The sequence below is a fragment of the Rhinoderma darwinii genome, chromosome 1, assembly GCF_050947455.1.
Source record: "Rhinoderma darwinii isolate aRhiDar2 chromosome 1, aRhiDar2.hap1, whole genome shotgun sequence".
NCBI classification, from domain to species: Eukaryota; Metazoa; Chordata; class Amphibia; order Anura; family Rhinodermatidae; genus Rhinoderma; species Rhinoderma darwinii.
In genome coordinates this window covers 289,770,703-289,795,985 of record NC_134687.1, presented here as the reverse complement: position 1 = coordinate 289,795,985, position 25,283 = coordinate 289,770,703, and the positions used below count along the sequence as shown (strand labels likewise).

Here is a 25,283-nt window from a genome sequence, read left to right as displayed (position 1 = left end):
GCAGACAATGTGTTAAGATGCATTAATTCACTTCATAAAAGATCATTAACATCATTGCCTCGCCTAGGAGTCACATAGGCAGATCCTGCCTTGTACCACTCTTAAACAGTACTGTCCAGGCGGGATTAAGGCACAAAGGAAACTACTAAGCTACTAAGCTTTCAGTTGGAGATAGTTGCAGTATGCACAGGTAGCTGTATCACCTAGATCTCCTGTAAGATGTTGAGAACTCCTCCTTTCCAGCCTTCGTCATACTTTAAAGGACCTTCTCCCTGCCTCCACTTGTATTAAGTTTCTTGAACCAGCAAAACCTGGACATATTTGAAATCAGTCACAGGTAAGTTTTGACAGTGTCAATTGAATTTAGTGTTTTACAATTTCATCTGCCAAACCCACTAGTAAAATCCAATGCTAAGCTGTATAATATGACCTTAGTGGCAGTTAGTCAGAACTCACATTGATAGGTTATTTTGATATTGTTTGCCAATAGGCTATAGGACAGTAAAGAGGTCCAAAAAACTTCCAAGTGCCCTTTTTACCTTTGTTTTTTTCCCCTTAGGTCCAATGGAAGATTATGTACCATATGTGAGGGACACTTTGACCTTCTCCCTGTGGGACTATGGGGTATTTGCTGTAATGCTCCTGGGATCCACAGGAATTGGACTGTTTTATGCTCTGGCACGTGGGGGGCAGAAGACATCGGATGACTTCTTTACAGGGGGTAGAAGCATGTCAGCCATTCCTGTAGGATTGTCCTTATCTGCTAGCTTCATGTCTGCTGTGCAAGTGCTTGGAGTACCAGCTGAAGCTTATCGATATGGTGCCAAGTTCCTTCAGATGTGTCTGGGTCAGACATTAAACAGTGCCCTGACCGCCTACATATTTATGCCAATGTTCTACAGACTGGGTATCACAAGTACATACCATGTAAGGAAGTTATATTATCTATTCATTTCAGTAGAGCAAATATTTACTGAATTGGTCTTTCCTGCATGAGCCATTATGCACAGTATCGGTTGTTGGGCTTTTTTGCCCCTTTTTCGTATACTGACCACACATCTTGTTCAACCGTGACAGCTTGTGATAATGTTTCTCTGTCTTCAATGCAGTATTTGGAAATGAGGTTTGGAAGAAGTGTTCGACTCTATGGCACTATCCAGTTCCTTGTAGGAACTGTAAGTATACACCTATCATAAAAGGTCACAAATAACAAAGCTGACATGCCATTATTAAATTGTTCCCTTCCTTTTGCAGATGTTATACACTGGCATTGTCATCTATGCTCCTGCACTAATCCTCAACCAAGGTTGTTATATTATCCCTACTTTTATTGCAAATAGATTTACTCTTATAAGTCCTTTCATTCAACTTTTTTTTACTATTAGTTACAGGACTAGACATCTGGGCATCTCTGTTTTCTACCGGAGCAATATGCACATTTTATACGTCAGTGGTAAGTAGAAAAACTATTAACTATTAACTATCATTAAACTATAAAGCTGTATCAATGTGCAGATAATAATTTTTTTTAATACAATCCCCGTTTTGGAGACTAGCAGCAGGACAAATTGATTATTTGCATGTTACTAGCCTGCGTAGTAGGCTACATGTAATGCTGTGCAAGGACCGGTGTCACACAAATGTCAATGCATCATTTGAATATTTGAAGGTTTTTTGAGACAGGTAAAATCCAGTTGGGTAGATTTAGCATTGGTGTTGCACCAGAATTTTGGCCTAAGTTGCACCTTCTTTTTGGCGCAAATCATTTTAGAAATATTTATCAATGAAATGCGCCAAAAAGAACAGATGTGTGAACTCTTCGGAGATGGGGCATGTCTTAGATGAAAGTAGGAGTGGCTTAAGGTGCAGCAAATTGTGCCAAAATTTTGGCGCAAAGGAGTGGTCTAAAGTAAGAGTGGTATAAAGTTAGACAGAAGTGTGTACAGATGTGCCAAATGTATTATCCAGAATGAGCCACTATAATATATTTAGCGCATCTACTGTATTCCTAATTCCAAGCTGTCTAAATTTAAGAGAATATTAGTATATCTGCCCCAGTATCTTTGTTTCCTTTTTCCATTATCTTGGAAAAGGCTTTGTTCACATCTGCGTCGGGGTTCCGTTGATGGGTTCCGTCAGACCTTTCTGTCAGGGGAACCCATAAACAGAAACCATGGTTTTCCATTTGCATTACCATTGATTTCAATGGTAATATTTCCGTTGCTGATGGTTTCCATTTGTCTCCGTTCTGTTTTTTGGCGGAAACAATAGCGCCGTATTAGTCAGAGACATATGTATACAATTTAATGTATTGTAAAAAATATCATCTGTGATTACAATAAACAAAGTTCCTAACAATTTTGTGGTTTGTCTACTTCTCTGGTGGCATAAAAATCCATACTATGTTAGTAAGTAGCGTAACAAGGTATTAGATAGTTGGCATGCATTCTGGGTATATACTGTAAGAGGTGAGTTACACCATACATCCCACACTTGGTGAAACTTATCCGGCACCTCCTATTCTTAAAGACAATCCCCTCATATGTTATTATTGTATTGATCATCCATCTCATTGCCACTGTCTTCTGTGCAAGTAAGAGTGTTTCCCGCGATAAAACATAATTTCTACTGTTACTGTGTTGATATTGTAAAGCAGATCTACATCACAAATCTGTTTAACAATATTATTTTTTCTATAGCAAAATAAATGACAGGCAAAAAAAAAAGTGCAAGTTTTACAGGTTACCACCTTGTGCATGTTTTCCATAGGGTGGTATGAAAGCTGTGATCTGGACAGATGTATTCCAAGTCCTGGTAATGATCTCTGGTTTCTTTGCAATCGCTATTCGAGGTGCTTTGCTGGTTGGTGGACCATCTTCTGTCTTGGATATTGCAAGAAATTACTCCAGACTTAACTTTGGCGAGTAAGTATATATTATATAGTGGTTATAGGATTTAATTTGATTATTGATACAGTAATCTCTCATTTAAGGCTTCACATCTGCGTCAGGGCTCCGTTCTGGTGTTCCATCAGAGCTTCCCGTCAGAACGGGACCCTGACTGAAACAAAGGGAAACCATAGGTTTCCATTTACATCACCATTGATTTCAATGGTGACGGATCTAGTGCAAATGGTTTCCGATTGTCTCAGTTGTGCAAGGGTTCCATCGTTTTGACGGAATGAATACCATAGTCGACTATGGTATTGCTTCTGTCAAAACGACGGGTTCTGTTCTGACGGGACGATCCGGCGGCACGCCAGAACGGAGCCCTGGTGCAGATGTGAAGCCTAAGTTTGTGTCTTACTGTTCATTGTAAATAGTTTGCTAATATGCTGTTATCATTACCAACCATTGCAAAATAGTTTTCCCACCTGAGATATTTACAGCATGCCAATTTGATAGATGGGGGGTCTCTGTCGCCCCCACCCCGCACCTATTTCTAGAAACTCTCTGATAGACACAAGAATTTTGTACAACAAGAAGCTTACCTGCTCTGACATTGCAGACAAAGAAGTGAGGGGAAGGTTCCTGTTTCAGCAAGCTGCCTTTATGTCAGATATTGGCCTAATCTGAGATCTGCGTAAATAAGGGTGGGATAAAATGGATTCCTTTTCAGCACACTTATCAATTCTGTTTAAGTACATTATCTAAAAAAAAATGCAATAAAGCTAATGTTAATTTATTGAAAACATTGTAAAAATGTACTCATAGCTCTCCGAATAAAGTCTAAAAGAGGATGCTTTGAATTCCGACAAAATGCTTTATATCAATATACAATTGTATGTCACTGACAATTCAGCATAGGATTATGGAGCATATATGCACAAAGATGTGATGGGCTACATCCAGGAGGATCACATAAAGTACAATGTGTATAATATCTACATATATGCAATATAGTGAATGTATTTCAAACTTTGGAAAAGATACAAGCACATAGTACCATCATTAATGATGAGTTCTGTGTGGCTTCCCACAGATGTATACATGTCAGTGATATTCTCTTTTTGTAATAGCTTTGACCCAGACCCTCGCAGGCGATACACCTTCTGGACATTTGTCTGTGGCAGCACGTTCTTATGGCTTTCCATGTATGGGGTACATCAGGCACAGGTTCAGCGCTACATATCCTGTAAATCTGAGCGTGAAGCTAAACTGTGAGTAACCAGTTAAATTTGTAATTCTGTCAATTATTTTGTCCGTATGTTTTAATTTGTGACTAGAATTCTAGATACCATAACTATGGCACATACTACAGATGATGTGATTAACATATTTGATTATATTAGTGATAAACTAATGGGGCATATGAACAAGGGATTTCTTCTGTAACAGTCTGATCAGTTATTAGATTAACGAATTTTTGCTACACAAATCAAATTCAGTTCGAATTTCCCAAGAGTTTCAGATTTGGCAAAATCCGAAACTTTTGGGATTTGCCATTGCCGGTGCCATAATGCTGGCTTGGCATTAAAGTACTTTGCCATTTTGCTTATTTTCACTAATGTGTGGGAAACAGCATTATGCGCCACTTACTAATACAAAATTATTAGAATATCAATGTTTTCCTCTGTGAAGCGCCGCTCCTTGTAAGTACAGCCTTCTCCAAAGGCTGAATGGCAATCCCATTCTGAACATGGCCGCTGATGGAAGGAAATGTGACCAGGCACGTCCATCAGTGGACTCCATTAAATGGCACTGAGCAAGCACTAGTTTCCCTTGATGTGCGCAGTGTTATTTAATGATGGACATACCTGGTCACATTCCACTCCATCAGCGGCTATGTTCAGAACAGGAGCACCGTACAGTCTGTGGAGAAGGCTGTACTAACAAGGAGGCGGCACTAAACAGAAGAAGACTTCGGCGCTGATCTACTAATAACTATGTAATAGCAAGTGGCACAAAATGCTGTTTTCCACACATTAGTGAAAATAAACATAAAGGGGCTAACTCCTTCACTTTTAGTAAACATCAAAGAGGCAGACACAAGCAATTGGGGCACTTGCGATTTACAGCTAATTTATTTGGCCAAATCAAATTGGACGGTCATTTCAATTGAATTGGACCTAAACAAATTTTGTTAAATTCGCTCATCTCTATCAGTTATGTACCATTGGTTGCTGTGTCCCATCTTTGTACTGCTGGGTGCATGTACTGTTTTGTACTTACCCTATCGTAAATCTGTTGAGAGAATTAGACTGTAGACAATCAAATTTCAGTTCAGATGTTTATAAGGAATTCTATGAGGTATGTCAGTAGGAAATAACTAACATAAGTATGTACTCGCCATAAATTAATGGAAATAATCAATAAAAAAGTAGATGCAAAAAAATACTTTTTGAAATATGCTTAATCTCAGAATGACGCTCTGAATATTACGTATGTTTGCGTAAAAGTACACAAAATTGTGGACTCAGGCATAATGTAGCAACCAGTTTCTGAGCCTTAAGATGGACTACAGTCTTTATCTAATCAAATGTGGAGCAATAAGTAATATTGTAAAGAACACATTTTGGTGGAATATTCAATTGACTTACAGATGCCCAATTTAATAGAAAACAACACATTGTAATATTTCAACTCATTGAACTGCTCCTTTCCTGATCCTGATGGCTTTGGTTGAATTGGAGTCTGAGTGTCTCTTTTCTCACAGAGCAATCTTGGTGAATCAAGTGGGCCTTTACGTCATTGTGTCAAGTGCGGTCATCTGTGGAATTGTAATGTTCACATTCTACCTGAACTGTGACCCTCTTCTTGCTGGATATGTCTCTGCTCCTGACCAGGTAGTTATATAGTCACTTATTCAAGGATTAAAAGTATTGTGATTTTTTATAAAAAATATTACTTGCCTTTATGTCTTTATTGCGAGAGAAATACTCATGAATAGAGTAATAATTTACTTTTACTACTTGTCTCTAATTCATATAGTGAGGGATGGGAGCTGAATGTTAAGCAGGAACCTCGTAAAATTGTTAGATATCTTTTTGTAGTTTAATGTTTATCGTAGATACTAATATACATCTTAAATATGTACATAAGCATAAAAAAAACATGACCTACTAAAAATATTAAAGAGAGTTTTCATCACAGAAAAGGATGGCATTATCAGTAGGATATGCCGTCACTTTCTGCTCGGTGGGAGTCCAACAGCCGGGACCTCAAATGATCCTGAGTATAAAGGACGTTTTTCCCTGCACAGTGGCGCTCCCAGGAGTCCTTGCAACTGCAGAAGAGCCCATTCACTTAATTCTCTGTTTGTGTAAAACATTGAAGTTATTTTAGCTGTATCTCTCTACCAGCAGGGAGGAAGTCATTCAAGTCTCCTTCTACTCAGCCCTATACTGAAATAAGTGGAGTGTGCAGCCTTCAAGTGTATGAAGCCAATAAATAGTATAGAACGCTCATTTTTAATTATAGTTTAGAAACTTGAAGTAAACAGAGGTGTATATCTTAAGAGGTTTTTAAGATGATCACTAAAGGTGTTGTCCAGTTTTTATTAGTTTTATTTATTTGTAGAATAGGAAATCATACCATTTTTTAACCCCTTCACACCATACGGCTCTATAAGTTCCAATTGCCGATGCCCCGTGCAGTTGTCACATATATAAACGTTGGCAGTCTGGAACAGGTTTAACCCTTTCAGGACCAAGGTCATTTTGGCCCCTAAGGACCAGCCAACATTTTTTCAAATCTGACGTGTCATTTTATGTGGTAATAACTCTGGAATGCTTTTGCCAATGCAAGCGATTCTGAGATTGTTTTCTCGTGACATATTGTACTTTATGTTAGTGGAAAAAATGTGGTCACTAAATTCATAGCTTATTTGTGAAAAACACAAAAATGTAAAGAAAATTAGCAAAAATTATATATTTTTTTATTTTTAATGTATCTACTTGTAAAACAGATAGTGATACCACACAAAATTGTTGCTAATTAACATCCCCCATATGTCTACTTTATATTTGCATTGTTTTTTGAACATTATTTTATTTTTCTAGGACGTTACAAGACTTAGAACTTTAGCAGCAATTTCTCACATTTTCAAGAAAATTTCAAAAGGCTATTTTTCAAGGACCAGTTCAGTTCTGAAGTGGCTTTAAGGGCCTTATGTACTAGATAGACCCCATAAATCACCCCATTTTAACCCCTTCCCGCATTTTCACGTACATGCACATCGGGGAATGCAGCCTGTTCGCGCATTCCCACGTGCATGTACGCAGTGGCGGATTAAGTAGACTATGGGCCCTGGGCTGTTACCCAAACTTGGGCCCCCCTTCTCCCCCGCCGAGCCGTAACACTACCTTTTTGTGCAAGCATTAACAAATGGGTGTTACGATTCGCCTTGTCAAAGGGCTGTGTCCCTACATACTGACAGTCTTCAACCATCGCTGACAGTATCAGGCCTCATGCACACGACCGTATTTTTTCCCACCCGTAAATACTGGCGTAAATACGGGTCCGGTGTCAAACGTATTCCACCCGTTTTGCACCAGTATTTACGAACCCGTGCCCGTAAATATGGGTCCGGTGTCACACGTATTCCACCCATATTTACGAGCACGTTTTTGGCGGCAAAATAGCACTGCACTAATCGGCAGCCCCTTCTCTCTATCAGTGCAGGATAGAGAGAAGGGACAGCCTTTTCTGTAATAAAAGTTAAAGAAATTCATACTTACCCGGCCGTTGTCTTGGTGACGCGTCCCTCTCTTCACATCCAGCCCGACATCCCTGGATGACGCGGCAGTCCATGTGACCGCTGCAGCCTGTGATTGACCTGTGATTGGCTGCAGCGGTCACATGGCCTGAAACGTCATCCAAGACGTCGGGCCGGATGTCGAGAGGGACGCGTCACCAAGGCAACGGGCGGGAGACCGGACTGGAGGAAGCAGGAAGTTGTCGGTAAGTATGAACGTCTTTTATTTTTATTTTTTACAGGTTTATACTGATCGGTAGTCACTGTCCAGGGTGCTGAAAGAGTTACTGCCAATCAGTTAACTCTTTCAGCTCCCTGGACAGTGACTATTTACTGACGTCGCTTAGCAACGCTGCCGTAATGACGGGTGCACACATGTAGCCACCCGTCATTACGAGAGCTCCATAGACTTCTATGGACTGTCCGTGCCGTTATTACGGCCTGAAATAGGACATGTTCTATCTTTTTCAACGGCACGGGCACCTTCCCGTGAGAAAACGGGAAGGCACCCGTCGCCAATAGAAGTCTATGAGCCCGTTATTACGGGTCGTAATTACGACCCGTAATAACGGGAGTTTTTACGGTCGTGTGCATGAGGCCTCACACTGTGCAGGGACACATCCTCCTAACAAGGGGAATGGTAACACCAATCTGTCTATGAGTCCTGGACTGCACAAAGACTTTTAGTGAAACACAAGGATTTCCTATAATAAACATGTCAGGAGAGGTGACAGATTCTCTATAAATCTAGTGACTCACAGGTGACGACTCCTCAGATTCTGGTAACTTTTTTCCTCTTTTCTTCTCCATCCGGTCCAGACTTCATGACGACTTCTCCCGGCCATGACCCATTTCTGCAGAATTTGCCACTTAGATGTCTTCTGTTGCTCACTTTTCCAACATTTCTACACCTATAAACGAAAACAAAATGATCATGGTGCCACAGACTGTGTCTCTAACTATAATAGCACCAAACACTGCGCCCCTGAATATAATTGTGTCAAACACTGTATAGTAAAGCACCACGTGCACAAAGGCCCCTGTATATAGCGTCACACACATCCCCCTGTATATAGCGTCACACACACATCCCCCTGTTTATAGCGTCACACACACATCCCCCTGTATATAGCGTCACACACATCCCCCTGTATATAGCGTCACACACAGCCCCCCCTGTATATAGCGTCACACACATCCCCCTGTATATAGCGTCACACACACATCCCCCTGTATATAGCGTCACACACATCCCCCTGTATATAGCGTCACACACAGCCCCCCCCTGTATATAGCGTCACACACAGCCCCCTGTATATAGCATCACACACACACAGCCCCTGTATATAGCATCACACACACACAGCCCCTGTATATAGCATCACACATACAGCCCCTGTATATAGCATCACACACACATCCCCCTGTATATAGCATCACACACACACAGCCCCTGTATATAGCATCACACACACACAGCCCCTGTATATAGCAACACACACACACAGCCCCTGTATATAGCATCACACACACAGCCCCTGTATATAGCATCACACACACAGCCCCTGTATATAGCATCACACACACAGCCCCTGTATATAGCATCACACACACAGCCCCTGTATATAGCATCACACACACAGCCCCTGTATATAGCATCACACACACACAGCCCCTGTATATAGCATCACACACACACAGCCCCTGTATATAGCATCACACACACAGCCCCTGTATATAGCATCACACACACACAGCCCCTGTAGATAGCATCACACACAGCAGTGATGAAGGGAGGGAGTGATGGAAGAATGAAGGGAGGGAAGAACAGATGGAGGGAGTGAGTGATGAAGGGATGGGGGTTTGGAAAAGCACTCACCAGCCTGGAACGCTGTGTAAAAACTTGACTGGTGGGCGGGCCTTCTTCCCTGCAGATATTCTGCTCCTTCACTGTGATAGACGGACCTGATTGGTGGGCGGGAGTCACATGGGCACGACGTCATCAAAGGTCCTTTAGCCTTCAATTCGGAGCACATTTATGTAGAGGTAACGTTCACTATCCCGGCTAAGCCCGCCCCGAATTGTTCTGCCTGCACCTTCTCTCTGCAGTGACAGTTAGCGCTGCATAGTTTTTACGATTATGTGCAGTTCGGGAAGCAATGGGCCCCCTGAGTGCCTCGGGCCCCGGGCGACCGCCCGAAACGCCCATATGATGATCTACCATTGCATGTACGTGATGGAGATCGCGCGGGCACAGAAGCTGTGGCCGCGCGATCGCCGCGGGAGCCCGGCTGTGACTGACAGCTGGGCTCCCGCTGCAACTGCCGAGATTGAAAAAAACTTCAATTTCAGCCGTTTAACCCATTAAATGCCGCAGTCAATAGCGACCGCGGCATTTAAATCTATTGACAGAGGGAGGGAGCTCCCACTGTCACCCATCGGCGGCCCGCGATTGCGATCTCAGGCTGCCAACGGGTTGCCATGGCAGCCGGGTGTCTAACAAAGACCCCCAGGCCTGCCCTGGCTGTATGCCTATTATGCCAGAGGCATAATCTATTATGCCAGAGGCATGGCATAATAGATTGCCTGTCAGTTTTACACTGACAGGCAATAATGCATTGGTATACTAAGTATACCAAAGTATTATATATGCGATCAGTCCCTGGTGGGACTAAAAAAAAAAATGGAAATCAGTTAAATAAAGTTTGTGAAAAAAAAACAAAAAACATTACAGTCAAAATCAAATAAATAAATAAATGGTTTTATTTAGTAAAAGTGTCAAAACAAATAACACATACACATATATGGTATCCCCGCGATCGTAACATTTTGACCAATAAAATGAACACATTAATTAAACCGCCGGATGAACGGCGTCCAAAAAAGACGCAAAAAACAACGGCAAAATTCTCTCTTTTCTCCCATTCCCCCCATAAAAAATTAAATAAAAGTTCATCTATAAGTCCTATGTACCCCAAAATAGTACTAATGAAAACTACACATTTGCCCTCAAAAATCAAGTCAACATACGTCCACATCGACGGAAAAATAAAAAAATTACGGCTCTTGGAATGCGGCGATTCAAAAACAAGTAATTTTTTTCTAAAAGGCTTTTTATTGTGCAAACGTAGGAAAACATATAAAACCTTTACATATTTGGTATCCCCGTAATCGTGCCAACCCATAGAATAAAGTTAACATGTTATTTACGCTGCATAGTAAATGGCATAAATTTATAACGTGAAAATCAATGCTGGAATAGCTGCTTATTTTCAATTCTCTCCTAAAATAAAGTCAATAAAAGTTAATCAATATATTATAAGCATCTAAAAATGGTACAATTACAAAATACAACTCGTCTCGCAAAAAACAAGCCCTCATAAGGCTATGTCGACGGAATAAAAAAAAAGTTACGACTCTTGGAATGCGACCGTGAAAAAACAAAAAAATAATCCTTGGTCATTAACGCGCAAAATGGCCTGGTCATTAAGGGGTTAAAAACTGCACCCCCTCAAAGTATTCAAAACATCATTCAGAAAGTTTCTTAACCCTTTAGTCGTTTCTCAGGAATATATTTTAGGCACCATGTCAGGTTTAACCCCTTCCCGCTCCTGGACCTACTATTAGGTCATGGTAGCTGTATCGTTCGCGCTCCATGACCTAATGGTATGTCACGGGAGTAACGGCCATTTCGGCCGTCCTCCCGACACATACAGGAGCTGTGACAGCTGCTGTCTCGTACAGCAGCTGCCGCAGCTCCTACAGCAAGGACCGATCGCTGTGTCCCCGCTGATTAACCCCGTAAAAGCCGCATTTAATAGGGATCGCTGCTTTTTAGGGGTTAAGCTACAATCGCCGGCCTGCTACACAATAGCGGCCGGCGATGGTGACTATGGCAACCGGACACCAAACAATGGCGTCCGGCTATGCCATCGACGGAAGCCTAGTGGGTCCTGACAAAGTCAGGACCCACTATGCTTGCTGTCAGTGAGTAGATGACAGCTCTAATACACTGCACTACGCATGTAGTGCAGTGTATTAGAATAGCGATCAGGGCCTCCTGCCCTCAAGTCCCCTAGTGGGACAAAGTAATAAAGTAAAAAACAAAGTAAAAAAAAGATGTGTAAAAATAAGAAAATATAAGTTTTAAAAGTAATAAAAGTAAAAATCCCCCTTTTTCCCTTATCAGTCATTTATTATTAATAAAAATAGATAAATAAACAAATAAACTGTACATAATTGGTATCGCCGCGTCCGTAACGGCCTGAACTACAAAATTATTTCGTTATTTATCCCGCACGGTGAACGCCGTAAAAGAAAATAATAATAAACTGTACCACAATCACAATTGTTTGGTCACTTCACCTCCCAAAAAATGGAATAAAAAGAGATCAAAAAGTCGCATGTACCTAAAAATAGAAATGATTGAAACTATAGTTCATTACGCAAAAAATAAGTCCTCGCACGGCTTTATTGATGGAAAAATAAAAAAGTTCTAGCTCTTAGAATAAGGTAACACAAAAAGTGAATGATTTTTAACAAAACGTATTTTATTGTGCAAACGCCATAAGACATAAAAAAAAACTATACACATATGGTATCGCCGTAATCGTATCACCCCACAGAATAAAGTGAATATGTCATTTATAGCGCATGGTGAACGCTGTAAAAAAAATAGAATGAAAAAACAATAGTAGAATTGCTGTTTTTTAGTCACCACGCCACCTAAAAATAGAATAAACACTGATCAAAAAGCCGCATGCACCCCATGAAAACTAGAATGAATTCGTCAAGGGGTCTAGTTTCCAAAATGGGGTCACTTTTGGGGGTTTTCCACTGTTTTGGCACCACAATACCTCTTCAAACCGGACATGGTGCCTAATAAAAAAGAGGCCTCAAAATCCACTAGGTGCTGTTTTGCTTCGGAGGCCGGTGCTTCAGTCCATTACCGTACTAGGGCCACATGTGGGATATTTCTCAAAACTGCAGAATCTGGGCAATAAGTATTAAGTTGCGTTTCTCTGGTAAAACCTTTTGTGTTATAGAAAAAAATGGTATAAAAAGGATTATCTGACAAAAATAAATATGTCAATTTCACCTCTACTTTGCTCTAAATTCCTGTGAAACACCTAAAGAGTTCATAAAATTTCTAAATGCTGTTGTGAATACTTTGAGGGTTCTAGTTTCTAAAATGGGGTGTTTGATGGGGGTGTCTAATATATAGGCCCCTCAAAGCAACTTCAGAACTGAACTGGAACCTAAAAAAAAAAAAAAATGAGGCAATACTTCGCTTCTCCTAATGAGCATTGCCTACTCCAAGATGACCCCAGTTTTGACCGTTTTAGTGCCCGGTTTTCCCAAGCATACACCACCGAGATGTGTATTTCTATTGATGAGTCCTTGGTACATTTTAAAGGGAGGTTTCCATTCCGCGAGTACCTGCCAGGTAGAAGGGCAAGGTATGGTGTGAAGATGTATAAGCTGTGCGAGAGTGCATCAGGGTATACCTACAAATTTAGGATATATGAAGGAAAGTACACCAGTGCTCAGCCTCCAGAATGCCCCCCCCTTATAGGGAGTTAATGCAAAAATTGTGTGTGCACCCACTGCTGGACCAGGGTTACCACCTCTACCTGGATAATTTTTATACCAGCGTCCCACTCTTCAACTGTCTCGCTTCCAGAAGTACTGCGGCATGCGGCACTGTTAGAAGAAATCTGAGAGGCCTCCCTAAGACTCTGCATGGGCAAACAAGAAGGGGTGAGAGCAGGGCACAATCTAGCAGCAACATATTGTGTGTCAAGTACAAGGACAATAGAGATGTCACTCCAGTACCCAGGTACCTGTACGAGGTACCAGTACAGAGACCCCCAAACCAGTCTGCATCCTGGACTACAATAGGTACATGGGAGGGGTGGACTTGTCAGATCAAGTCCTGAAGCCCTACAGCGCCATACGGTGTGGTATAAGAAGAGAGAAAGCAGCATGGAAGCCATGTAGTTAAAAAGTGAAAAAAACTTTATTAAACATAGTTACATACACAGAAAAAGTTTATAAAAAGGTACAAATGGACAGAGAGACTCTATACAATTCCAGAGTAACAGGAATGGCAGACTCAATATTACACCCCTTTACTTGTAATATTGAGTCTGCCATTCCTGTTACTCTGGAATTGTATAGAGTCTCTATGTCCATTTGTACCTTTTTATAAACTTTTTCTGTGTATGTAACTATGTTTAATAAAGTTTTTTTCACTTTTTAACTACATGGCTTCCATGCTCCTTTCTCTCTTCTGTATATAAATGCTTATTTAGGAGTGCCTTAAATACGAATTAGGTAGTATGCTTTACACCAATAGCATCTAACCCTTTACCGCTATTTGCAATAGGAGTTCTTTTGTGTATAATGGTGTGGTATAAGAAGCTGGCCGTGCACATCATACAGATGGCATTGTACAATGTGTACGTGCTACGTCGATGTGCAGGCCAGAGGGGAACTTTCCTGGAATTTCAAGAGGTGATTATCAAGAAACTTTTAGGGACCAAGAAGGGGGGAACCCAGTTCCTCTGGAAGCAGGGCCACACGCATCGTACCAGGGCAACACTTTCCAGGAGAAATTCCCCAAACTGGCAAGAAAGGAAAAAGTCAAAAGAGGTACAAAGTCTGCTATAAGAGGGGGATAAGGGAGGACACAATATATCAATGTGACACGTGTCCCGAAAAACGAAGACTCCGTATGAAAGAGTGCTTCAAAATGTATCATACATCCCTTGATTTTTAATCTACCCCAGTTTTACTTACCCTGATGCACTCCGCACAGCTTATCCCCCTCATCTTTCCTTTCTGAGCCCTGCCGTGTGCCCAGGCAGCTGATAACAGCCACATTGAGGGTATTGCCATACCCGTGAGAACCCACATTACAGTTTATGGGGTGTATGTCTCCGGTCAAAATGCTCACTACACCTCTAGATGAATGCCTTAAGGGTGTAGTTTTTAAAACGGGGTCACTTCTTGGGGGTTTCAACTTTACTGGTACCTCAGGGGCTTCTGAATACAGGACTTCGTACCAGAAAATCCCCAGTAGGCCAAATGGTGGTCCTTTCCTTCTGAGCCCTCCCATGGGCCCAAACATCAGTTTATCACCACAAATTGGGCATTGCCGCACTCAGGATAAATTGGGCAACAAAATGGGGTATTTTATTTCTTGTGAAAATAAGACATTCTCAGCCAAAACGACATATTATTGTAAAAAATTTATTTTGTTTGAATTCCCAGCCCAATTCAAATAAGTTATGTGAAAAAACTATGGGGTCAAAATGGTCACAACACCAATACATGAATTCCTTGAGGGGTGTAGTTTCCAAAATGGGGTCACTTCTGGTGGGTTTCCATTGCTTTGATGCCTCTGGGGCTCTGCAAACGCGACATGGCACCCGAAAACCAATCCAGCAAAATCTGTACTCCAAAGAACACACAGCGCTCCTTCCCTTCTGAGGCCTCCCATGGGCTCAAACGGCAGTTTATCACCACAAATGGGGTATTGCTGCACTCAGGAGAAATTGGGCAAAAAAATTGGGTATTTTGTTCCCTGTGAAAATAAGAAATTTTGATAAAAAAATCACATCTTATTGGAAAAAATGCCATTTTTTAAATTTCACAGCCCAATTCAAATAGGTGCTGTGAAAAAACTGTGGGGTCAAAATGGTAACAACAACCATAAATGAATTGCTTGAGGGGTGTAGTTTTCAAAATGGGGTCACTTCTGGTGGGTTTCCATTGTTTTGATACCTCTGGGGCTCTGCAAATGCGACATGGCTCCCGAAAACCAATCCAGCAAAACCTGCACTCCAAAGAACACACAGCGCTCCTTCCCTTCTGAGGTCACCCATGGGCCCAAACGGCAATTTATCGCCACAAATCGGGTATTGCTGCACTCAGGAGAAATTGGGAAACAAAATTGGGTATTTTGTTCCCTGTGAAAATAAGAGATTTTTATCAAAAATGACATCTTATTGGAAAAAATTTAATTTTTTTAATTTCACAGTCCAATACAAATACGTGCTGTGTAAAAACTGTTGGTTCAAAATGGTAACAACAACCATAAATTAATTCCTTGAGGGGTGTAGTTTCCGAAATTAGGTCACTTTTGGGGTATTCCTACTCTTTTTGCACCTCAACACCTCTTCAAACGTGGCATGCTGCCTAAAATATATTCTAATAAAAAAAAGAGGCCTCAAAATGTACTAGGTCCTTCTTTGCTTCTGGGGCTTGTGTTTTAGTCCACGAGCATACTAGAGACACATGTGGGACATTTCTAAAAACTGCAGAATCTGGACAATACATATTTAGTAGTGTTTCTCTGGTAAAACCTTCTGTGTTACAGAAAAAAATTGAATAAAATTGAAATGCAGCAAGAAAAATTACATTTGCAAATTTCACCTCTAATTTGCTTTAATTTCTGTGAAATGCCTGAAGGGTTAAATAAACTTTCTAAATGCTGTTTTGAATACTTTGAGGGGTCTAGTTTTCAAAATGGGGTGTTTTATGGGGGTTTCTAATACATAGGCCCCTCAAAGCCACTTTGGCACTGAACAGGTACCTTAAAGAAAGGCTTTTGAAATTTTCTTAAAAATATGAGAAATTGCTGTTTATGTTCTAAGCCTTGTAACGTCCAAGAAAAATAAAAGAATGTTCAAAAAACTATGCCAATCTAAAGTAGACATATGGGAATGTGAACTAGTAACTATTTTGGGTGGTATAACCGTCTGTTTTACAAGCAGATGCATTTAAATTCTGAAAAATTCAATTTTTTTATCCATTTTCTCTACATTTTGCAATTTTTCACCAATAAACACGGAATATATCGTCCAAATTTTACCACTAACATAAAGCCCAATGTGTCACGAGAAAACAATCTCAGAATGGCTTGGATAGGTTTAAGCATTCCGACATTATTACCACATAAAGTGAAATATGTCAGATTTGAAAAATGGGCTCTGAGCCTTAAGGCCAAAACAAGGCTGCGTCTTTAAGGAGTTAAAGAGGTCTTGTGGTGCCAAAACAGTGGAATCTCCCCAAAAGTGGTTTTGGAAACTACACACATCAAGGAATTCTAGGGGTATAGTTAGCATCTTGACCCGACAGGTCTTTTGCTATATTTATTGGAGTTTGTCTGTGAAAATTAAAATCTAGTTTTTTTCTAAAATAATATAAAAAAAATAATTTTTACAAGGAATAAAGACTAAAAAGCACCCCAAAACTTGTAAAGCTATTTCTCCCGATTACGGCAATACCCCATATGTGGTAATACACTGCTGTTTCGACCCACGGCAGAGCTTAGAATGGAAGAGTGCCATTTGGTTTTTGGAGCGCAGATTTTGCTTGGTAATAGTTCTGTTTGGGGTTTTGCTGGTATTTCAGTTTATAATGTGGTGGCATATGTAAGCTGGGCAGAGTACATCAGGGCATAATAAGAGAGTATAATAGGGTAAATAAATAATAATTCATAGATATGTGGCCGGTGTCGCACTGATAACTCGTGCCCAATCTTATCCGCTTTTGGAACTTTCTGTCGCTATATTCTCCACCTTGCGAGGGCTTATTTGTTACGTTACAATCTGTAGTTTTCATTGGTACAATTTTAGGGTACATGTGATTTTTTTTAGCACTTATTATTACATTTTTATGGCAAGCAAAGTGACAAAAAAAACATACATTTTTCGTCCTTTTTTTTTTTTTTTTTTTTTTTTACAGTGTTCACCGTGCGCTATAAATGACATTTTACTTTATTCTGCGGGTCGATATGATTACGGCTATACCATATGTATATCGGGTTATTTTGTTTTGTGGCGTTTGCGCAATAAAATCACTTATTTAAAAAATTATCAATTTTTTGTGTCACCATATTCTGAGAGCCATAATTTTTTTATTTTTCAGTCAAAAAAGCTGTGTAAGGGCTTGTTTTTTGCGGGATGGGTTGTAGTTTTTATTGGTATTATTTTGGGGTACATGCGACTTTTTGATTACTTTTTATTCTATATTTTGGGAGGGGTGATGACCAAAAAAATAGTGATTCTAGCATTGTTTTTTAATTATTATTTTTTTGCGATGTTAACCGTGCGGAGAAAATATTATTATAGTTTTATAGTTTGGGTCGTTACGAACGTGGTGATACCAAATATGTGTACTTTTTTAACGTTTTCATTTTTTTCCTATAATAAAAGACTTACTATAGGAAAAAAAGCATTTTTGGTTTTTATAACATATAACTTATTTTTACACTTTTATAAAACATGTGTATTACTTTTTTTTTTACTTTTATTACTTGAACACCTGCAGGACCACTGATAGGAAGCCTATGAGGACCAGTTGGTGTTTTGCCCTGCAACCGACAGCAGCACCCGCAATCGGTCCCCGGGTTCCAGTTTTTTGCTACAACAAACTTTCCCTGCGATCACATAATCGGGACCTGAACCAATCAGGTCCCAATCAAGTCTCCGGGACCAGAGGTAGGAGTTGACAGCGCATTTCGGTTGTCACCGCTACTCTCAGACATCCGGATCGCGCTTTTAACACCCACTGTGAATTCACATCTGCGCTGCACAGAGCCCAGCATGCGCCAACGTGAATTTACTCTGGGCGGTCAGGAAGCAATTGGTTCGGCTATCGGTGAACAGGTTGCTGGAGAGACGGGGACACTGACACCGCCGGCGTCAGAGCGCTCTCCCCAGCGCTATGCTGGCAGAAGCAGAGGTCCGCAGATTCACGTCCTATCTCCACGGGGTATATGCGGATAGGACGTGAATCTACAGATTGTCGATGTGAAAGGGTTAATGAGTGCAGTGCTGCTTTAGTGTAAGCAGCGCTGCACTCTCATGTCTGCGAGGGACTTGAGAGCCCTCCTCTGTAGATAGCGCCACACACAAATCCCTGTATATAGCGCAAAATCCCCTGTAGATAGCGCCATCTAAGCTCCATCTGGGGGATCGGAATCCTCTGCCAGCGCTCTGGCCAGGGATTCCCCTCCTAGAGGGAGCCCTCGACGTCTACCTATCCCCCTGTAGACAGTGCCTCCCGCCTTGTAGATAGCAACCCCCCCCCCACTGTAGATAGCATCGCACACCCCCCCCTTCTGTAGATAGCGCCACCTAAGCTCCCTCTAGGAGCGGAATCCCCGGTCAGATCGATCTGGCTGGGTATTCCGCTACTAGAAAGAACCCCTGACGTCACTGTCCATTTGAATACGCTGTTGCAGCTCCTGAAGGAATTTTAAGGCAGATTTTTCTGCCTGCAAAAACTCAGTGAACACGGAGCGGCCCTGAAACAGTTATGATGCGGCCAACAACCGGGTCGGCACCATGTTCGGCGCAGCTGTCATATACCCTGTAAATGGCCGCGCATTATTGCAGGTAAAACAGCCCTTTACCTGCAAAAGCGTGCGGCCATAAACGGTGTATTAAGTAATGGCCGCACGATTCTGCAGATAAAGGGACGTTTTACCTGCAATAACGCACGGCCATTAACAGGGTGTTTGACAGCCGTCGCCGAACATGGTACTGGCGCAGTTTTTGGCCGTGTTGCGACTATTAACAACATGACAATATCCCAGGAGACAGGTAGCCATTTATACAAGTAAATACACACACGGTGAAGTAGTTGTTCATCATTACTCTACCATTAGGGCTTGTCCACACATAGCGGAATTGCTGCGTATTTTACGTCTGGAATTGGGGATAGAAAATACACAGCAGAATACAGTAGCAGCAAAGCGGGTGAGATTTAACAAATCTCATCCACACGCTGTGTAAATATTCTGGGTAGAAATTGACCTGCGGTGCGTATTTTTCACACTGCAGCATGTCAATTCCTGATGCGGAAAGTGGACTGAATTGCTGCGTTTTTTAGAGGAGATGTCACCATCTCCCAGCATTGTGGAAAAACGCAGCAAAACACGCACCATTTTCTGCAATTAAAAATGCAAGAAATGGTGCGTTTTTGCTGCAGCAGAATGTCTGCTACTTTCAACGGAATTGCTGCAGAAATTTTGTGCAGCAATTCCGTTACGTGTGGACAAGCCCTAAGTCCTATTTTGCTCCAACACATGTTATGTCATTTAACCTTGTTGCAAAGTGTGTGTGTGTGTAGGGCCGGCCTTAGAGATGTGCGACCTGTGCGGCAGCACAGGGTTCATCCCTCCTCCTGAGTCTCCTGCTGCTTCAGGAGACTGTCCGCATGAGAGATCCTGCATAGGAGGTCAGTATATGTACAGTATATATATGTGTATGTATAGATCATATATTAGAGACACCTCTGATTTTCTGATAAAAATTAGGGGTGTGTCTATACTTGATGATGCAATATAGGTATCATTTGATGTCACTAGTTTGTACACTAGTATTAATCATGAACGTTGGCTGAACTGTGTTTCTAGGGCTTTGGTTACAACGATAGTTGAAATTATCTTGACTTTATTATTATTTCGCACTTATTTTTTATTTTATATTCAGTTGTGGGGAATTGATATGGGGTCTAATATGGCCCCTACTTATGCAAATATGGTCATGGCCTAGACTTAGGAGACATGTGTCTATGTGTCCCACCACTTCAGTGGTGGTGATACATAGACGACGTCTTCCTTGTATGGAAGGAGGATGTTCCATCATTTCATGAATTCTTTGTTTTTCTTAATTAATCTATTTAATTCCTTGACACTATGATTTACATAGAGGGCGATCGATTAGTCAGTGATATTTTCACTAAGCCTACGGATCGTAATAATTAGTTAATCGCTAGCACCTCAGGAACATGATCAAATCCTTGCCATACAGCCATACAGCCAGTTGCTGTGAGTTAAAAGGATTGTGGAGGAACCCCATAAAGTCCCGAACAGATGGCTAAAAAATTTGTAAGTAGCGGACATCCTAAAAATTTTGGAAAGGAACATATGAGAAAGGCCCAGACAGAGGAGCGAGATAGACTTTTGGAGAGAAATGAAGCAATAATAAAGAGCATAAAAGACTACCATTTATCTCCACTTATAGTAGTCATCGTGTTCAGATGTCTCAGATTATAAACCATACACAGAAGAGAAAAATGAGCTTATAGCCAGATTATATATAAAAAGTGGAATTTATTTAACACATATGACAAACAAAGTTTTAAAATTGAACAAAAGGACAAGACCAAAATATGAACATAGGAGCAATTAATGACTCTTGCTAAATATTGTATACAGGTATATGGTCTATAAGTCATGTATAAACCCAAAAGGGAGAGGCTACCCAATTTAATAGTTGGTGACCCATATATATATGTTCAGAAAGTAGTAGAACAGGAAAACGGGGGGAAAAAAAACACTGATGGAATAAAGTGCTAGTGCATCAAAATACTATTTGAATCAAACAGCCTTACCCATAACAGCAAGAAAAGGTAGTAGTCAATGCTCGCTCCTACACATGAACCACAACGCGTGTTTTGCTAAAGGTGCTTCCTCAGGGGGGATGTGTGTATATGTCTTGAAAATATCTGCCCTTATATAGTGTGTTACACTTGAAGTAGCGCAGTGTGACGAATGGTGGCGCATCCCCAGTGACGCGGCCGGAAACGAGGCCTGCCCCACTTCTGGCTCCAGGCACTGGAGCGCACAACCGGATTCCCGACGCGTAACGGGAGTTCCGGACATGCGCAGTGCGCCATTGGAGACGGAGGGGGCAACAGCGTCGCCGCCAGCAGCTGACATGGGCATGCGCACTTCATCACCCGGAGAGACTCCAATATTGTACGTTGAAAAGTATGTATGCTGCACGATTACTAAATCTCTAGATTATTAAAAGAACCCATTGAAGATCCACAAAAAAGAGGATGCCTATCAATATATATGAAAAAAGGGGGAGATAGTTTTATAAAGTGAATAGGGACCTGGCCATACAAATAAGAATATCTGTTAATCCTGTCTCGTAGTACGCAATATTCGTGAGCTTAAATAGGCGAATAAAGAATGATAAAAGTCTGTGTAATGGAAATATATAATGTGATGAGGTGAAGCTAATCCCATTGAAAAAAGGGAGTAATGGTAAAAAAGAGGAAATTACATAAAAACTGAAGTGTGTTGATACAAAGGAAAAAATGTGACACAAACACAATGAAAAAGAAATCAGTGGAAAAAATTATATGACAATAACCGCAGCTAATGTAAACATATGTGACAATTGAAAAACAAATATGACAGTTGTAGGAGGGTAAATATTAACCCAATAATGCAAAAAATAAGATAATGAATATAATACTAAAATTACGAAGACATGTGAGGACGAACAGTGATAGGAATGCGTAAAAATTCCCAAAAATTATAATTATTGCGTAGTGCCACTATTACAGGAGGATATATTAGAATTAGCAGACATCTATATGCCAAAAGGGGAAACACAGTTGTTAATAAGGACGGAACAGATTAAAGAAATATTCACTTGGCTTAATATGGCAGAGATTGAACAGCGGGTCCACATTTTCATTCAGCACCATTCTACACAAAAATTCAGGTCTGTATTTTCTGACCGTATTCTATACAGCAAACAGCAAATATTGGATTTTTCTCATTCCAACTTTCGGGCATTGGGCGAATATACGTGTTGTACACAGGCCTAATAAAAACATACAATACAGAACATAATTAATTGAATAAAAACACATAGATGATAGAGATTATAAAAATGGAACAAAGCTTAGCTTTTCATTAAGACCTTGAGGTGTCATGGATCCTAACATCACGACCCATTTACATTCTCTTTGTGTCAAAACTCTCTTCACATTGCCCCCCGCCCTGATGCCACAATGTATTCTGTCAATACCACGTATTGATAATGTTTTAGGGTTGCATCTATGATGTACTTTAAAGTGTCAGGGTAAGGTTTTTTACGGTTGTTAGATTCTCAATTTCACTTGCTATCGCTTAATATCCCGTATATGTTCCCTTGTGCGGATTCTCAATTCTCTAGAGGTAAGTCCTATGTATATTTTCGGGCAACCACATGTGGCATAATATACCACATGTGTCGTACTACACAAAATGTACTCCCTAATCTCAAAGTGCCTCATTCCGTCAACTGATGAAAAGTTGGTTGCCCGACATATATTGGCACAGGCTCTACAGTCGCCACAGGGATAACATCCCTTTCTGGGCCCTCAAGAGCCAAATGGACATATCTGGCGTGGTATGTAGTGGCTTTTAACAAGGAAATCTTTCAGATTTTTAGCTCTTCTAGCTGTAATCATAGGCCTTTCAGATAGGTTCTGAGCCAGTTGTGGCTCAGATCTCAAAATATGCCAATGTTTTTCCAGGATAGCTCTCATTTTGTTCCACTGTCCATTATATGTCGATATAAATCGTACCCCTGGCTCACTCAACCATTGTTGTTTGGGTCTCAAGAGCTCATCCCGTGGAGTTGTTCTCGCTCTCCTGTAGCCTGACTTGATAGTTCTATTACTATAGCCCCTATCTCTGAATTTAGATCTCAAATCTTTAGATTGCTGTTCAAATAGGGCATCCGAGGAGCAGATCCGCCTCATCCTGAGGAACTGCCCAACAGGGATGGCCTTGATGGTGAACAGAGTGCGAGCTGATGATGCATGCAGCAGAGAATTGACTGATGTTGATTTACGAAAAACATCCGTATGTAAAAAACCACGACCATCTGTAAATATCTGTATGTCCAGGAATTCTACACTTTGCTGATGATATTTATATGTCAGCTTAATGTTGAATGGATTTTTATTAAGTTGCTACATGAAACTCATCAGATCAGACTCTGATCCTTGCCAAATAAAGAAAATGTCATCAATATAACGTAACCATAAATGCACATGGTCAGCGGCGCAGGCGCCATCCCCATGGAAAACCTGTCTCTCCCAATATCCGAGAAACAGGTTTGCATAGGATGGCGCGCACGCCGCACCCATTGCAGTACCCTGTTTCTGTAAATAATAACAATCTTTAAATACAAAAAAAATTGTGACTCAAAATAAATTGCAATAATTCCAGAATTAATTTGCATAACAAGCCATCATGGTTGCCAGTCCCCAGGAAAAAGTGGACCGCCTCCACCCCATCATGATGTCTTATACTCATGTAGAGGGACTCTACATCTGCAGTCACCAAATACATATTCGGTTCAATTTGGATCCCATTGATCCTACTATGTACGTCCGTCGTGTCCTTGACAAACTAAGGTAAATTGGTTACCAGAGTTTTCAAGTAGTGGTCAATGAATTTGCACACGGGATCGCACAATCCGTCAATCCCGGACACGATCGGACGTCCCGGGGGGTCAATGGGATCCTTATGGATCTTTGGCAAGAGATACAGGGTGGGAATTTTGGGATCATTGGTCATTAGTCCATCATATGTTTTTTTGGGGATAATGCCTCTCTCAAGCGCTGTGTCCAAGATTATCCGCAGCTCTTAATAAAAGAGACACATAGGGTTTGTGGGTAATCTGAAATATACGTCTGCCTATCCCGTAGTTATCTAAAGACTTCCTTCTCATATTTCACTATTGGCCAAATCACCACATTTCCCCCCTTGTCCGCAGCCTTAAAGACTACATCATCCCATGCTTGGAGTTCTTTAAGTGAATTTCATTGATCTATGGTTATATTATCATTCGTCCTATTGGTGGACAACCTTTTAAAGTCATCAATAACGAATTTGGTAAAAAATTCTACCTGGGGACTTAGGGACAACGGGGAAAATCTGGTAGATTTAGGCACAACAGTTGATGGAAACATACCTGGCACTTCAGTTGTTTGTTCTCGCAATAAGATCTTGAAGTGCCAGTAAGGCTTCCCTTTCCAATTGACTAGTGAATTCTATGGGTCCCTTACAGTGTAATTTCTTTAATACCACTTTCCTTAAAAAAAGGTGTAAATCTTTTAAAGCTGTAAAAAAATTAAAGGAATTGGTAGGTGAAAAAGTCAAACCCTTCCCTAGAATCTCACATTGGGCATCAGAGAGGGCATGTGAGGAGAGATTTATTACCTCTAGATTAATCCTAGGTTTTTTGTCCCGCTGATGATTGGATACATTCTTCCTTTTTGCTTGTTGGTCAAAATGCCATCGCGGGCCCTGGGAGCCCTGAGTGTTACCAAGTTCTAACATATTTCTAGTTTCTCTAGATCTGGAGGGTTCCTCTATAGAGGTACAGGATGAGATGGAGGATGACCTAGAGTGGGATACACTTCTGGATCTCCCCCATTCATGCGCCATTTATACACCCGGTGCTGCTGACAGTCATGGATGTCTCTTTGAAATTTACCAGCTATAACTGCACATATCTCCTTCTCCCATTTTACAAAATCCTTATCAAGATCCTCAGAGAGTTTGTCTAGTGCTGCACTGCGGAGTTCTGATTTAAGTATTGCTTGGATGCCCTCAATCTCCTTCTCAATTTCTACCAGACTTGCTTGATTGGAGCAGACAAGCAGTTCCATAAATCCCTTAGAACAATTGTCAGAGAGCTCCTCCCATTTTTTCTTAAACTCATCATTATCCATTTTGAAGGAGGGGAACACTTGAACTCTCAAACCACGTGGGA

At 41.0% G+C, this 25,283-nt stretch overlaps 1 protein-coding gene across 1 annotated transcript in view; it reads left to right on the top strand.

Annotated features, from left to right (window-relative positions):
* The first annotated feature begins 822 nt into the window (after nt 1-822).
* Nucleotides 823-25,283, top strand: part of SLC5A5 (solute carrier family 5 member 5) — a 77,469-nt gene continuing 53,008 nt past the window's right edge. The window contains exons 1-7 of the mRNA XM_075850920.1: nt 823-927; nt 1,110-1,175; nt 1,255-1,306; nt 1,386-1,453; nt 2,770-2,924; nt 4,019-4,159; nt 5,656-5,785. Coding sequence (XP_075707035.1) covers nt 838-927; nt 1,110-1,175; nt 1,255-1,306; nt 1,386-1,453; nt 2,770-2,924; nt 4,019-4,159; nt 5,656-5,785 — 702 coding nt within the window. The 5' untranslated portion in view covers nt 823-837. The remainder of the gene's footprint in view (nt 928-1,109; nt 1,176-1,254; nt 1,307-1,385; nt 1,454-2,769; nt 2,925-4,018; nt 4,160-5,655; nt 5,786-25,283) is intronic.